This window comes from Cydia strobilella, chromosome Z, assembly GCF_947568885.1.
Source record: "Cydia strobilella chromosome Z, ilCydStro3.1, whole genome shotgun sequence".
Classification (NCBI taxonomy): Eukaryota; Metazoa; Arthropoda; class Insecta; order Lepidoptera; family Tortricidae; genus Cydia; species Cydia strobilella.
Window position 1 is genome coordinate 34151610 of NC_086068.1, and position 18228 is coordinate 34169837.

General features: G+C 39.3%; 1 protein-coding gene across 1 annotated transcript in view; it reads right to left on the minus strand.

Annotated features, from left to right (window-relative positions):
* LOC134754485 (actin nucleation-promoting factor WASL-like) overlaps positions 1–2649 on the minus strand; it is a 62822-nt gene extending 60173 nt beyond the window's left edge. Inside the window, exon 1 of the mRNA XM_063690819.1 lies at positions 2315–2649. Coding sequence (XP_063546889.1) covers positions 2315–2407 — 93 coding nt within the window. The 5' untranslated portion in view covers positions 2408–2649. The remainder of the gene's footprint in view (positions 1–2314) is intronic.
* Between the last annotated feature and the right edge of the window lie 15579 nt (positions 2650–18228).

The following is an 18228-nucleotide window of genomic DNA, read 5'->3' on the forward strand; positions in this document are numbered from 1 at the left end:
ACGAAGCCATATCATGCGGAAAGTACTACTTTTCCGCACTAGTGCTTTTTGATTTCAATTTTTTTTTACAGTACATATGGTGCTACTTTCTCGCACTAGTGCGGAAAAGAACACTTTTCGTGCACATTTCGAAAGTTTAAAGGGCCATATGTACTGTAAGATGTTGTACGATACAAGTGCGAATAGGTTATTTGCAACCCGTGTTGATTGAAAACACTCCTTTTAATAATTAAACTTATTTGCCATGATATGGTACCTTGACGCTTTTCTGCTTAGCCCTATGGTTGACTGGTAGAGAATGCCTTTGGATGCCTTTGAATGACATAATGGCATTAAGTCCGCCTGTTGTACACTTTTTATGTGCAATAAAGTTTAAAATAAATAGATAAATAAATATGTTTTTTTATTTACTCGCACAATGCATAGTAAAACATTGTATGATACACGTGCGTAAAGATGATTTCTGCACTTGTTGCATAAATAGCTATTTTACGAAGTTTCAAATTCCTAGCTTAAAATAAAATTGGAACCCTATACAAACCTTCAACCCCTTTTAAACCCTTTTAAGGGATGAAATTTAAAATTCTCTTAAAATGCTTTTCTTGTATTCTAATAATATGCTTTTAACCACCTTGGGGGATGCATTTTTAAAAATGCTGAAATTAGTTTTCTTCTCTTTTAATGAAATACTTTTTTACGAAGTTTCAAATTCCTAGCTTAAATAAAATTGGAACCCTATACAAATTATCAACCCCTCTTTAACCCTGTTAGGGAATGAATTTTAAAAAACGTTAAAATTACTTTTTTTGTAATTGGCTAATATGCCTTTTCAACCACTCAAGAAGTTTCAAAGCATTTGTAATGGATTCAAACTTTCAACCCCTTTTTAATCCTGTTAGGGGATGAATTTTAAAAAACGCTGAAATTACTTTTTTCTTGTACACAATATAAATGTAACCTGTTGTGCAAATTTCAAAATTTTGTGGTTTCGCCTCAGCGTTGATGAGTCAGTCAGTCAGGACACATGCATTTATATATATAGATACTTACACAACCTTATTTACAGTGTCTTAGAGGCATGTAAATATAATTTTGGAACATTGGCTCGTGAGTATGGCACTGTACAATATAAGATCATCCATTTTTGTCATAATAAGAACTGTCAATAGCCGGGTCCACACAGAGAGAACATACGCGCGAGGCAATTTCTGGCCGGTGTAGACGTGCCTCGGCCGAGGCGGCGCGCGTGAGGAACGTCTAAAAACGTCGATACAACACGCGCGCCTCGGCCGAGGCATGTCTACACAGGCCGTTTTGTGTGCAAGGAAATTGCCTTGCGCGTATGCTCGCTCTGTGTGGACCCGGCTTATAAAACACTCCAGTACCATAAGAACCCTTTCAAACCGATAGTCGGTCCAAATGAGTTACGATAATAAACATTATAAGCTTCCTTCACCCACAATGTCCATATCAGTACCGGAAGATGTAACACTTGCCGGCAACTTGGTGTATTCAAATTTCAAATGAATATTTTTTGCACCATTCTTATTGTTCTTTTGTATCTCGATGGATACCCTTATGGCATGCTAAACATGTAAGGGTGGGGAGATTTGGAAATTTGCAATTGTCGCTGTGCATAATATATATGTATAGTGTATATTATATTATATTAGCTTGAGTTGAGTAACAGACAACAGTATGGTATGGTATGGCATGGCATGGTATAGTATGGCAAGCCCCGCCCGCATTCAAAATGATCTGAGCACAACTTTGTGGTTAAGATAATACAACACTTGTCCTACTTAACTTTGCCATATCTGCTGCCAACTCTGCATATTTGTTACATGACAATACAGTCAAACCAGCCTCAATCAATTTGTGCACATTATTTCTTTGACCAGCACTAACAAGTCCAAATCCCATCAAATGTGCCATTGGCCACTAGAATATCATGAATAGCCCATTAATGGATGGCAAGTAAGGATAAGAGATAAGGCAGCCGATCATCTATTAAGTGAGGTACACCTACACCCCCTGCTGTTTATATAAAGCCAGTGCACAGTTGAAGATAAATAATAATAGAAGAAGAATGGACGAAAACCTAATACTAGAGGCTTTGTAATGCTATATGTTGGAAACCAAATTAAAATTCGCTGTAGAAGCAATCACAATCGCATTGATATCAACAGATAATACACAAACACGGCGAGATACGTATCGTAATCTAGTCGCTGATCGCTGAATCACGAGGCCTCGACGACCGACGTTGATTAATAGAAGGATTGTACTGTACTGTACTGTACCGTGTACGCACCTGGCACTTCGGTCCGATGAGACTGAACACCTGTTCGTTCTCCTCGCGGCTTAGTAATACGCTAGGCCTATGCGTATGCTCTCCCCTCGGCATCCTGTCGTTGCTACTTCTATTTATGCTAGGCTAGGATACAATCCTACACACAGCACAGGCACAGCCCCAGTTGTCACTCATCTACGTAAATGCCCTTTTTTATTTGGACAGTAATTAATTATTATGATATTTTGAGTTGACTGAATTTAAATCTTAATCGCTTATCGCCTACGAACACTGAAAACTAGTAATAAACTCTCTCTCTAAACCACATCTATTCGACTTAATAATACGCGAGCGGTTTAAAACAATCTAACACATCTATCATATCAATCATATCATACAATAAATGTTGCCAGATTTTACATTTTCATATCATACTGTCAAAATAATCTAAAGCGTAACACACGACCACACACGATGAACTTGGAGCGGTTCTGAGCTCCCTCCACACGTGCGTGAATCGCGGCGCGAAGCCGCGAACGCGAGTGTGGAGTCGATTTCACAGATCTAATTTGGAATTTTCCCTACGAAATGACACGTGCAAGCGAGACAGCTCTATGCATTTGTAGAGCGATGTCCCGTTTCCACCTGTCATTCCGTACGCAATCCGAATGAAAATTCCGTGCGTGTGCGGCCAGGGTAAGGATGGTATTCTATGTGTCCAGATATCTTGGTCCAATGTGTATTTGCATCTCACATTTTGCTTAATGAGAGAGTCGGACGCAATGCTCATTGGACAAAGAAATTGGATAGGTGTAATAGCACCCTAATGTACAAAGCCTTTAAGCCCCATTCACACTCCTACATGGTAGTCCGCCTCGCCGTCTGCCTCATTATGTAGGATTGTGAATGTGATCGCGGACTACATGGCGTCCTACAAAACCCAGGTAGGATGCATACTACTCTTTGGTAGGATGCCTCTTGGGTCCTACAAGTCCTACAAGCCCCGCCCACCGCTTGCAGTCCGCCGCGCAGGATTGTATGTGGACTGTGGTATGACGTCCTGCGTAGCAGGACTGTCATGTAGCGAATTGGATGCAGTATATGTATGGATGGTATAGAAAGCATGGAGACTATATAAAGGAGCCAAACCTCTATGTATGAAAAGTGTCCATCAAAAAACAGTAATTAGGCGGCGCCACCATACACCGAAATACTATCAAAAACAACCTACGTAATTTGTTCGGGTTATTTGTTGGTTCATGTTAAACTCATGTCCCAGAGCCTAACTAGCGCCACCGGAGAGATTAGGAACTATTATTTAAAGCTGAAAGCGGTCACTTTTGCAACAATTCTGCCATAAGAGATTGGCATCCTTTCTATACCATCCATAATAGAAAGGATGCCAATCTGACCAATCTCTTATGGCAGAATTGTTGCAACTTGCAAAAGTGACCGCTTTCAGCTTTAAATAATAGTTCCTAATATCTCCGGTGGCGCTAGGTGGGCTCTGAGACCAAAGAGTATTGTAATATATAGAAGACTCTATGACATGAACCATAGACGTATAATAATGTAGAGATGAAATGGGGGGGGGGAGGGGCAGCAAATAACCCGACCAAATAACGTAGGTTGTTACTGGTATGTTGTCAGGAATGTTAAAACGTGTTTTTAATTTTGTCTACTATATAAATACTAGGTGTATGGTCTAGGTACTTCAGTGTATGGTGGCGCCGCCTATTTACTGTTTACGGTCACGTTTTGTTACATGAAGATTCATTTCCTTACCTCTACCTTCCATAGTGTATATGGATTCCATACATGTGTATTTATTCCATTTATTCACACGATGGCGTTAGCACTTTTTATCAAGCGTTGTTGGATTTTCAACTTTAGGCCTTGGTCTTTAAATCGGAAAATTTCAGTTAAATGCCTACAAAACGAAAAAAAAGTTTCACTTGCATCGTGTTTTCCTAAAGCAACACAATTATTTTTATTATTTTATGCACATTTGTTAAATAAAAAAATTTTAAAAACGTATCAGCTTATTTATTGAAACCATATTTCACAAAGTACAGAAATGCAATAAATCCCTAAAATAAACATAAAATGCTTTTCTACAAAATCAAATCTACACACTTCCAAATTATTAATAACCAAGTGTAAGGATGATGTTACAATTTCCCTACTTCGATGAAACTAAATATATACTGGCAACAAATTTTTGTATATATGTGTGTGTTGCTGAGCGTAAAACACGAGCGTTCCACGCACACATCACATCAATCGTGTTTCGGCTTCACTTTTGGCCGATTAGCCATATGGGGACTATCTATGTGTAATGAGGGCTATCGTTTTTTTGCTCACCAGTTGGCGCCTCTGTTGATGGTGGTCCAAAAGACTAAAACGCCCCGACGGGATGTCGTTGATCCCCTGGAGGATGGGCCGTGCACTGGTGTGGGACGCGCACATCGATAATGTGTGCAACAGGCTAAGGGCTATCCTCAGCAATCTTTGTATAATTAAACATAAAGTGCCATATAACATACTCCGATTATTGTATATTGCTCTGGCCGACTCCATAATTAACTATGGCATATCCAGCTATGGGCGAACTTATAAAACTTATTTACTACGAATCCATAAACTGCGGATTAGAATATTAAAAACTATAGCTCCGCTAAAAATAAAACAATAATATAGAAATAATTATGAATTGTTTAATTACTGCAGGGTACTAAGTGTGTACGATAAGGCTAAACTGGCTGTAATCCTGGAATACAAGCATCGTTTAGGAGAGCTGAATAGATATAGTTGACAAAATAACCTTCGCAGTTTACCCAATGAATCTAATTTCATAACTACTAAGAATAATAATGTATATGGTAATAGGACTTGGTCCTCATACGTGCCAAAAGCTCTAAACAGTTTTCCCAGAGATGTAATTGAAAATATAAATAAGAAACCTAGTAATATTAAAACTATTGTTAAAAAAGCGCTGATAGACATAAATGTACATATATAGACTCACTACCATGCAAAAATATTTAATTAAAATTTAATAATGTAAGCAGGGGTTGCATCCCCATATCCCTTAGCCCATATAATCTTAAAAATATAAGATTATATAGAGCTAAGAATATTGTAATTCTTGTTCCTTATTAAAAATAAACAGTGTAATTTTAATTTTAAATATTTTTTTTTTCATCAGCAGCATTCGGATTGTGCTCTTTTTTGCTACAGGGCCAAATGTTTGGTCATAATCTCATAATCTATAGTCCAGGGGTCGGCAACCTTTTAGCAGCCAAGGGCCACATAGCAGTTAATGAAATTAACGCGGGCCGCACTTTGCTAATATTTATGACTTTATCAGGTATTGTCGTTTGTCAAAATTACATACAAAATAGCCACAGGGAGGCTCGCTGGCCGCAAAAGTGAGAGGTTCGCGGGCCACATGCGGCCCGCGGGCCGCCTGTTGCCGACCCCTGAATCTATACCCTTCTTTTATGTATATCCAACAGCGACTAATCGTGCTTTGTACCTGTCGACTGTACCGTCAGGGTTTCATTTGCATCTTAGTGCTTTTCTATTTTTAGGTAGGTTTGTCAATTCCCAGCTTCTATCCACTTATCTTTTTCAGGGTTTCTTAGGACGTCTTGGTACGAAGTGGGTTCAGAAACAGATATAGCCTCATTAAGAAACTGATAAAAACTAAACCACTTCGGAGGTTTTATCTGGTTTTATTCTGTCGTGTCGGAGGTTCAATATCTGCTGTCTCTTCATCTTCCATTGACTTATAATCCTCAATGACACTTGCCTCTGAAGGTGGAGGAGTGTGACTTTGTCCGCGGTAGTCATCTTCGACGCTTGCCTCTAAAGGTGGAGGAGTGTGACTCACCTCACGGAATTCCTCTCCCACACTTGCCTCTATAGGTGGAGGAGTATGACGACTCACCTCGCGGCAACGCCCTTGTTTTAGGCTGAGGCGTTATCGAGTTTCTACCAATCTTGGTTTTCTCAGCTAAAGGTGCTTCATTGAAGAGATAACATCTCGGGATCTGATAAGTTTTAGCTCCTCTATATTGAAAACTCTGTAACCTTCATCGCCGTCATACCCGATCAGTATTCCTGTTTGTGCTTTTTTGTCCAGCTTACTAGTCCTTTTCTGCTTTGGGAGATGGACGTAGCAGTCGCATCCTATTACCTTTAGGTGATCAATTCTTGGCTTCTTGCCATACCAAAGCTCGTACGGAGACACTCCTTCTACAGGAGTATAGGCCCTGTCCTGTTTAGGATGTACATGTATTTGTTACTTCAGCCCATAGACCTTCTGGGATCTTCTTGCGGGCGTGCATCAGTGTCCTTGTCATCTCTACGACCGTGCGATTTTCTCTTTCTGTGGACATATTCTGCTCAGGAGTGTATGGCATGGTAAACCTTTGTTTGATCCCATATTTTCTCAAAGTATTCCTTACTAATTCATAGTCAAATTCTCCTCCATTATCGCTTAACAATTCCTGTATTACGTGTCCGGAAGTTTTCGCTTCAGCAAGAGTCCTTTAGCCGTGCGTAGACTTCAGACTTCTGTCTCAGAAAGTAGATCCAGCGATACTTTGAGTAAGCGTCTTTGAACAGAACGTAGTATCTACACTTCGAGATCGAATAAGGGAAGGGACCGCATACATCAGTGCTGATTATCTCTCCAGCCTTTGTGGGTCTTGGTCTCATACCAAATTTTTGCCTATGGCTCTTTCCAAAAACGCAGCCTTCACAGATATCTGATGAACTTGACGAGTTTAACTTTACTCCAAGCTCTTGCTGTATCAGTTTTACCACATGTCTCTTGTTCTGATGTCCCAGGCGTTCATGGTAGAGTTGAAGATTCTGAGGTGCTGATAATTGGTTCACTTCAAGCTTCGGCATCAATACCTTGACGTTAAGCCTATAAACAAATCGCCATATTTGGCTCGATTTCCAAGTAATAGCACTTTTTCATCATTCTTCAAAATACAAGACAGGCCATTTGACTTAAAATAATTATTTTTCAGCGTATCTTGCGCGTACAGCACGAAAACATAAGTTTTGTTTAATGCTTGGTATGTACCATACGTTTGATAGGATTATTTGCTCTTTGTGGCCGTTAATGTCAGCTTCAAGATGGATTGAGCCTTTTCCTAGGGCTTGTATCTCCTGTCCGTTGTTATGTCTGTCATTACTCTAGTAGAGGACTCATCAAACTTTTAAAAAAAATTGATATATAAATCTCTTCTGTTAGAGACGTGACTTGTCGAGCCATTATCTACATACCACGAGTACGGATCCGTATTCTTTGTTTCGCAGGTAAGAGCAAGGTCAGTCAGTGTCAATGTTGCAATAGTGAATATTTTCGGAAATAATCGCCTCAAAAGAAACAAAATGTATGTAAGGATTTTTTGTTTCGTTTCAACCCTATGATGTCGGATGTAGTTGGATAGGTCTTTTAAAATAAATAGGGGTTTTAGAAAAACATTTTTTGATAAAGTGAATATTTTCGGAAATAATCGCTTTGAAAGAAACAAAATGTGTGTGACAATTTTTTTATCGTTTCAACCCTATGGTGTGGGGTGTCGTTGGATAGGTCTTTCAAAATAAAGAGGGCTCTTTGAACAACATTTTTTGATAAAGTGAATCATTTCGGAAATAATTATTTAGAAAGAAAAAAAGGGTTCTTCCTTCTAACTTTTGAACCATTGATCCAAAAATTATAAAAAAACCCCAAAAATAGTAATTAATAAACACATTCGAAAATAGCTAAAACAATCAGCGTGATCAGTTAAGCCGTTTTTGAGTTATCGCTGAAAGTCTTTCCCTCTTATTTTCTTTAAAAGCCTGGCAACCATAAATAAATACCATAAATAGACATATAAGTAATACATAGCTTAGGTAGGTATTACTTTTGTGTAATGTTATCTCTGTGTTTAATTTAAATATGTATTAGTTTAGAGTAGATAGATAAAATTGCAATACCCTTACAGGGTGTCATGTTGTGATACATTATCGATTAAGAACATCTGTAATTTTACCAATGTGAAAGCAATAAATATATATTATATATTATAACCCTTATTTGTGACCGGATTTTTGCAGGCAACTCTATACCATTGTATTCGCAATAAAATTACCATTATTTTGATATATAATTCAAGCGTCAGGCAGATGGGTGCAATTATCGATTTTAACTCACCTGTTTTAACACGGCAACCTCATCAGGGGGGTGTCACTGCGCAGTTTAGGTATATTTGGCCGGCGCACCGCCCGGGCAGGTGTATGGCAGTGGGCTGCCGCCCGGCTCGCACGATAGTCGTGTCACGTGGCGTTCGCGCAAAATTGAAAATACGCAATGGCTTCGAAACCTAAATCGCGATCTAATCTGTATAAAAGGTAAAAGAAGAAAGAAGGCATCAAATGAAAGAGCTCATTGTGAGAATCTCAAATATATTTTTTATATAATTTTAGGACAAACAGTTTAGAAGTTATTCAAGAAAATAGGCAAAAAATGACCATTCCCCCCCTTAATATTTATCTCCGAAACTACTCCGACCCCTACGGGTTTTTTAAAGACATTTCGCATAAAAAATACATTGTTTTTCAATTGTGTAATGTACGGAACCCTTGGAACGCGAGTCCGACTCGCACTTGGCCGGTTTTTTTAATGATCTTAAAGATTGAAGTAATTGAACAGCAAAGTCCCGATCTAATCTAAGTAACATCAAAGTTGTGAGGTTAAAAAGAGAATGTAACGAGTTGCATATTATTTCAGCAACTATATTTTATACGAAATAATACTAAGTTGCTCAAAAAAATGTAGGGAATGAACATGCGAGTGGGTAATTTTGCGCCCTAACCTAACCACTAGCATGTCAAACGTGTAATGACAATTTTAATGTGAAACATGCTTCAGTTTTAAGGGTTCCGTCCGTGCCTCAAAAGATAAACACGGAACCTTATAGGATCACTCGCGCGTCTGTCTGCCTGTCTGTCCGTCTGTTACAGCCTATTTTCTCCGAAACTACTGGACCAATTAAGTTGATATTTGGTACACATATGTAAGCATGTGACCCAAAGATGCACATGTTACGTTACGATAAATGAATTTTAAACATGGGGGCAACTTTTGGGGGGTAAATGAGAAATTTAAAAATAAAGGTTTTCAATGTAATTTCAATGTAACACGATATTGTTACATATCAAATGAAAGAGCTTATTGTGAGTATCTCAAATATATTTTTTATAAACAGTTTAGAAGTTATTCAAGATAATAGGCAAAAAATGACCCTTTATCTCCGAAACTTTTGGGTCCAAAATTTTGAAAAAAAAAACAAAATAGTTATTTACCTATAGACGACAGGAAAACGTATTAGAAATGTGCAGTCAAGCGTGAGTCGGACTTAATTACTAAGTTTGTGATCCGATCCCTACGGGTTTTTTAAAGACTATTCACTCACGTTTCACATAAAAAAATCCGTGTTAAAAATTGTATAATGTAAGGTCAATGAGGGCATTTCCGTCATACTTTTTCATTAGTTCACTTTGGCCGGTCATAACTATGATGATATTTACTTTTTAATAAACCTGATCACTGTAATAGATTAAGCATTTCTTTAACTATATGAAGGTACTCATATTAAAATGCTAGTAACGTTGGTTATTTAAATATGTTTTTTTACTTAAAACGTGTCAGTTGACGGATTTTCCTACGGTTTGGGACTATTCCGTCAACCAACGATTTTTCTTGTATCGTGACGTATTACAAACATATCCTTCAAGTGAACAAATACCGCTATATTCTTAATCGAAACTAAACTTTAGCGAACTCAATATAAGCTTTATTTTCGATTGTATTGCAAAGTATATTTTTTTGGGACAATTCCGGCCTATTTTTACGACCAGGAGTAGTAAACCTTTTAAAACAGATTCCCAAACCCTAGGGAAAATCCGTCAACTACATGTTTTTAATCTTCTTCTTCTTTTCCTGTTACCCCCTGCTGGGGTGTAGGGCCCGAATCTTGTCTTTCCATTGACTACGGTCTTGGGCAGCTTGGGTAACCTCCTCCCACCCCATCCCCAATACACCCAGTTCTTGCTCCACAGAACGACGCCAAGTGGATTTAGGGCGACCATGTTTCCGCTTGCCGGGCATCTTCCAGGTCAGGGCCACTTTGGATAGGTGGGTGTCAGGTTTCCTGAGGATATGTCCAATCCAATGCCATTTCCGCGTCTGTATCTCCCTGTGCACGGGTGTTTGTCCGGTTATTCTCCATAAGTGAGCGTTTGTGATCCAGTTAGGCCAAAAGATGCGAAGGATTTGCCTTAAGCATTTGTTCACAAACACTTGGAGCTTCGTCATTAGATCTTTGCGGACAAACCAGGTTTCGCACCCGTACAGCAGCACGGCCTTTACATTGGAATTGAAGATCCTCACTTTGGTTCTTCTCGTCAGGGTAGAGGAGTTCCACACAGGTTTAAGCTGGCCGAATGCGGCTCGGGTTTTGTTTATTCGTGCTTCAATGTCTGCTTCCGTTCCTCCACTCTGGTCGACAATACTGCCCAGATAGCAAAAGCTAGCCACTTGTTCAATCTGGTTTCCCTTGATCAGCATTGAAGTTGAATCGGTGGTGTTCTGGCGCATTTCCTTTGTTTTCTTGTAGTTAATGCGCAATCCTTCCTTTTCAGCCTCATCTGCTAGATCTTCTGCCTTGTCTTGGAGTTGCTCACGCGTGGTTGCTATAAGGCAGAGGTCGTCTGCAAAGTCGATATCCTCGAGGTCTTTCTCGGATGTCCAAGGCAAGCCTCTTCGACCTCTGCTGGTAACCCTGCACATCACGTCGTCGAGCACCATCAGGAATAGCAGTGGGGAAAGCAAACAACCCTGTTTGACGCCTGCTGTGACATCTATACTCTCTGTGAGTTTTCCCTTGTGAAGCACTCTACACGAAGATCCATGATAGAGTGCTTTGATAATGTTGATCAGCTTCTCTGGCACACCGTTAAGCTTCAGAACCCTCCATATGCTAGCCCATTTTACCCTATCGAAGGCTTTTTCAAAGTCCACAAATAGAGCAAAAACCTCACACTGCATCTCCCGACATTGTTCTAGGACCATTCGCAAGAGGTTGATCTGGTCCGCACATGAACGCCCTGGTCTAAATCCTGCCTGTTCATCTCTGAGCTTGCTGTCAATCACTTTTGCCATCCTCGAGAGTAAGATCTTGCACAGCACTTTTGAGCAAATGGGTAACAGATTTATACCCCTCCAGTTAGAGCATTGGGATAGGTCTCCTTTTTTGGGTAGTTTTATAATGATGCCTTCCTTCCATGATGTTGGAACTTGCTCCTGTTCCCAAATGCGCGTCAGTAGTGGCTCGAGAATTTCACCGGTGAGATGTACATCCGCTTTCAGAGCCTCAGCCGTGATCCCATCGTTAGCGGGTGCCTTGCCAGACTTTAACGATGTAACTGCTTTGATGATCTCGCTTATGCTCGGAGGGTCTTCATCAACATCGGGCAGAGTCTGGCAATGTACGACTGTAGTCTCCCTTATAGAAGGCGGGGCCCTAAACACTTCAGCGAAATGCTCTCGCCATGTACAAAGCTGCTGCTCCAGCGTAACCTGCAAGTTTCCGGCTGCGTCCTTCAGTGGTTTGTCAGCGATAGGTTTATTGCAGAGGGTCCTTGTAGATTTATACAATTCCCTCATGTTTCCTGAGTACGCAGCCAGCTCCGCCTTTTGTGCTATGGCTTCAGTCCAAGTACGTTTGTCTTTTTTGAGGTTGCGCTTGATTTTGGACTCGCATAAATAATACTCGTATGCTAGCTCTTCCTTAGTTTCTACGGACTGAGCGGAATTAATCCGCAGTTTCTTTTCGTGTCTCGCCTGGATCATCTCCCAAGTGGTTCCTGAGATCCACTGCTTCTTTGGTTTTTGCTCGTAGCCAAGCACAACCTCGCAACTTTTCCGAAAAGCGTCACTAACGGAGTTCCAATGTTCTTCCAGGCTAACCTGGGTTTTACTTATATTCTCGCAACGCTCGCGGAGTTCGTCTTGAAAACGTTTCCTTGTGGTGGATTTTTGGAGCACCTCGATATTGAACTTGCGATTTGCTGGCTTAAAGCTCTGCTGGATTCTTGCCACTTTAAGTTTGATTTTGGCGACAACTAGGTGGTGATCACTGTTTATGTCGGCCCCTCGTTTATTTCGAACATCTAAAAGTGATCGTCTCCACTTTCGGCTTATCATAACATGATCGATTTGGTTCTCTGTGCGGCGATTGGGTGAGACCCATGTCACTTTGTGGCATTTCTTGTGGGGGAAAATAGATCCTCCTACTACTAAGTCGTTTTGGCAACAAAGATCTATGAGCATATCTCCGTTTTCGGTCCGTTGTCCCTCCGCGTGCTTGCCTATCCACGGTTCAATATTCGAGTTGCTCTTTCCTATTTGGGCATTGAAGTCTCCCATACATATAACAATATCTTGGCGCTTTGTTTTCTGTAGTGTGGCCTGAAGTTGGCTGTAGAACTTGTCTTTCGTTCTTGCGTCCGCTGCATTTGTAGGCGCGTAACACTGTACAACCGTGATGTTCCTTACTTTTGAGTGGAAGCGAGCTGTTATAATGCGGTCCGAAACAGCATGCCATTCTAACAAGCTATTCTTTGCTTTGGCGGTCATTAAGAATCCTACGCCATATTCGTGTTTGTCAGTGACATCTTTGCCGGAATAAACAAATGTCTTTCCATCCACCAGCTGCTCCCCAAACCCCTTCCATCTGGTCTCTGAAATGCCTAGAATCTCAAGCTTGTAGTTTCGCATAACTTTAGAAAGTTGGTGTAGGCGGCTTTCTTCTTTCAAGGTTCTTACATTCCAGCAACCAATCATTGTCCGTTGTTTCATGCCGAAAGTTGTTAGAGTTTTATCAATCCGGTTTCTTTTGATTCGAGTTTCAGTAATAAAAAGGATTCGTCGACATGTTTTTAATAACTACTGTTTTTGTGCTCACCAGTTGGTGCCACTGTTGAGTAAGGTCTGAAGTACAGTGTCCAAGTAATTATGGGCGCGACAATATTTTTAGTTACTTACAAATCATTAAATAATTTCACGGTTTAGATTCACTTGTTTTAGTCACTCGCGCGACATGTTTCGGAGAGCCTAGGTCTCCTAATTATTTAATGTTAGTATGTCTCACAACAGTTTACATTCGATTACTTACAAATCATATTTAATACATACAATAACACAATATCTTAATAACTTTCTCCTTCGACCTGCTTAGTTTTACACCTCTTTTTCTTAACTCCCCTTACTGACATGATTGTTGAACCGTAACTCATATTTACGATATAATCCGGTATATTATAAAAAGTCCACAAAATAATGATAATCGTATATGGACTAATCAACACATGCTAAGATGTATACAGTCATACCAGATGTGTATGTAGACATGCATGAAAATAGCTGTGTTAAGCAAACCCACAAATTTGAATTATTTTTATTATTTTACAAATCTACAATACCTAACTTGTTCGGATTAAAAGATTTTCATCAATTTTTTGGGCAAAACTCCTGACTGCCATTATATACAAATAATAGTTTTACGATTTCCTTAAGAAAAACTCGTAACTCCATATTTTCTGGGTTCAGATTACATTTTTTATTGAATAAATGTGAACAATCATTAGTAAAAAAAAAATTGTATTTTGTGCTATAAAGTTTAAATAAATACATAAATAAATCTGACGGCTTCATTTGAGTTAACATTTTGTAAAAAAAACACTAAGCGTCTGCATAAAAAAAATCGACAATGAAGTTTTTTGTGCCTCCTGTAAAATTTGGTCAGGTTGAGTTACGAGGTTTGCGACTTTAGCCGACGATATTAACATTAAATCGAGACAAACTCGGTATTTAGTTTCATAGTTATTATTTATGTTTGTCAAATCAAAAAGGTTGGCAATATATGAAATGGGGAAATTCCGGCACATGACGATTTTGCCCGTTTCGCAATTGACGGATTTGTCTGCTCGATCATTTTGTTAATACGAATATTTAACCACCCATAGTTTCTCACAAACAGCTTACAAATGAAAATTGATAAAACTACCAGCAAGCATGCATATCGAACTATATAACAAACCTACTTACTAAGCCCTAACTTACATTTTCTCATAGCACCGTCACGAAGCGGGGTTTAAATTTTCTCGCTGTTTTACCGATCGAGTCAGTAAGTGTGTACTGTTGTTTGTATAGCCGCAAACGCCGTTTGACGGAAATGCCCCGTTGACGGAAATGACCGCATTGACCTTACGAAACCCTTGGAACGAGAGTCCGATTCTCACTTGACCGGTTTTTTTTATACAGGTAATTATTAGATGCCACGAATATTCGGCAACTACTCGGTATTCGGCCTATTCGGCCACTTTGCCGAATATTCGGTACTCGGCCGAATACCGAATATCTGTTGCACCCATCTAAAAAGAAAAATTACACAATAAAAATAACCGAAAAGTATATTTCATATTTGGGGCATCTCTAGTAATTATAATAACACTGGCACATTGGTAAACAATAAGAATACAAAATTGACTTACGATTGTCATCCTACATAACTAGGTACAGTGAACATCAAAAGTAGTGGATTAGACTACGCGTCAAAGTATTTGCCTTTCTCTAATAGCTTAACAAAAAGAGATATATTATGTCTCTATAAGTAGAACAATTACACTATGATAGATACTTATGAACGCGAACTGTAGAGGTAGGTACATATCTATTTGGAAAAGTATTCCAGCCAGGGTGAGGGTGGCAGATACTTTTGACGCGTTTGTTTCGTTTCATCCGCTACGCTACTTAGATGCAGACTGTACCTAATACCTAGGCATTTAATATAATTATATGTAGTTAATACCATTAAACATCAAGACATGGAATAGCTAGGCCACGCCACACGCCACACGCCACACAGAACGATCGATTAAATTCTATGTTTAGGACAGTTTCAAAACAGGCATCTGTAACTGGTACATTTGAATTGAGGGCATCATAGAGAACGGAACAAAATAGCTTCAACATCATACAGGTCAGTTTACAATAAGATTTTATGATTTTGTACTTCCAACCGTATCACCTATGAATTCAATAAAGTAAAAATTAATCTTTAAAAAAAAAACTTCACGAATGATAAAATTGATAAAATAAGATATCATCCCGTTTTATGTGCGCTAGCAACTCATACGTTTGAAGTCGGTGCTAAGCCAAATCTTAAAAGCGTCAACACACCGTCAACCAGAATGCCAACTCTGGTGAGTCTGGTGTAGTTCGATGAGAAAGAAAGAACCAGTATTGCATAATACATATAAATATCTATCGCCGTCATTGTCAGTTAGAATCGGGACCGATGTCTCCGAGCTTACCTAGGTATAAGTAGCCATGCATATTGACATCTTTTTCGTAACCATGCTTATTATTGACATCGTATATTTATTTCCCAACATTTATTTGACTGTGATGAATTTTTATCTGTATTGACATTTGTATATAATAAGTGACGATCATAATATAAATTCGTATAGATTAAGTTAAAATAATTTATATTGTAATTTAATATTATGAAATAAATAAATCTAAATCTTAAGCGTGTGCTAGACGGTCGCTGACATGGTCCGTTTGCTATGGGGCATGCTTGTATGGAAAGGTATACATTTTGGGGTACAGCAATGCCTATTGGTACGAATGTAATACAAACGCCCGGTAGCCAGCTTGAACTCCGCGTCTGGTGGGGGGGGGGAGGGGGGGTCAAAGTACAGAGCTCCCGGCGTTCAGAAAAAAAAATCTGGCGGATTAGTTTGGACCTTTGGGTCAAGTTTGGTGTCGTTTTTAGGTAACTAGATGATGCCCAATTCATTCCCCATACCAGTTTTTTAGGGTTCCGTAGCAAAATGTGGCGCAATCTTTAAAATAATAAACTTTTAATAGTGACACAATGCAAACAAACCCGTATAGTTTTATATTTTTGTATCAAACTTGGTTTATAAAAATACTGTCCAAAAGCCTATTTAATGCAGATTATAAAAACATTAACATTATATATACATTTAACTATTTTCAATGAAAAATAAAATAATTATTGCATGTACCGGTTTGATTTTTGCGGGCGGCGCGCGGGCATCAAGAAGCTTGGGTGCCACTGTGGACCCTAAGTCTTATGGCTCTAGAATTAATAAGATGTCAGTGCGTGAAATCTTGCAGTTCCAGGTGCAATTGTTTTAAACGTCAGCTCAAATGTACTGAGTTAGGTATGTAATTTTGGAGGTGGTGGTAAATAATTATTTAATTCACAAACGTATATTGTACGTCCGTGATGGATAAACTGTTGGTTCTTAATGTATTATTTATTGTCAACACCTTTGTACTCAGTTAATATTATACAATACAATAAATCTTGTCTTATTTTCTATTATTATTTGTCTTTGTTTTTAACAATGTTACCTGACTTCATTTATAAATTGAAGATGATTAAAAATCACACTAATATTATAACGGTCTGTGGGCAAGTTTTACACAAAGGGCCTACAACACGTTGCGAGTCCAGTACAATAATGTCCTTAGGATGCTGTTAAGGCTGCCGAGGCACTGTAGTGCGTCAGGCATGTTCGCCGAGGCGCGAACGGACGACTTCTATGCCATTAGACGGAAGAGAGTGGCCTCATTACTCCGACGTGTGCGCGGCAGCACTAACAGCATGCTGAGGGCGTTAGCCGAGCGCCTTGACTGCCCGCTCATTAGGTACTGGACAGAAGTAGTCATTGGTAGGTCTAAGTAGATATAGGTTACTAACATAGTATTAAGGCTAAAATGTTACTAACAAAATATGGATCGCTTTTGATCTCAAATAAATAATTTTTATTTTATTTATCTTCTATAATAATCTATATGTCGGAATCTTGGGCGTATCTTACTATCGGCAGCGCATCAGAACCTTCAATCGTGGATGACGAGGGCTTTCAATGAAATACGATAATCAACTCACAGTCTTTACTACACAAGACTGTTTACAAATCACAGCACATTACATTTCTTATCCAAAGCAAACCAGTGGATTAGACCCAGGAACCGCCAACGTCGTCATCTCCTCCCGTTCGTGCTCATCAGCAGATTGATTGACAGTATCACTTCAATTGTTCTGCATTCTATTGTTTAGGCAGCGCCGCAGCGCACTCTATGACGACTTGGTGGAACTGCGTCGAACGCCACTCAGATGTACTGTAACACCCTAGTTTGCTCTATTTGTCAAAGATTGCGTGATAACGCCTATGAAAGGCGATAGATGGCACAATTCAGTCATTCTCCGACACGGCCAACTCTGACATTGTACGCGTCCCTGCGTACATGATCCTCCTTCGTGATTTTCACTGGTATAGACTGGAGCGAAGATCAGATTCCTTCTTCTTCCAAAAGAAACTGTAGCACGCAGTTCATCTGCACTACCACGGCATCCTGACATTGTATTGTATGCTTCACTGCATACATCTGCGGATAGAATACAACAATCTGAGGTATCTAAGCTCATTGCTCGGCCTACCTGACTAAAGTAAGTTCTTCCATAACTTTTGAATACTGACAGGCAAACAATTAAAGCCATGAATTTACCTTTACAAACACTAACAAGATCATTGCTGTGAATGTACCAGTTCAGCATCAGTAGTATCACCATATTCAATCAGGCCATATTTCAGCGGAAATGGGGTATGGGGTAGAGATACATTTCGAACAATTCATTATGAGACTTTAAATGCAACCATCCAAATAGAGTGAAAATAATATTACCATAAGGATTCAAATTAGCTTCTAAATGAACCTAACCACAGAGATTTCTCTCATTTGAAACACATCTTGTATTGAGGTC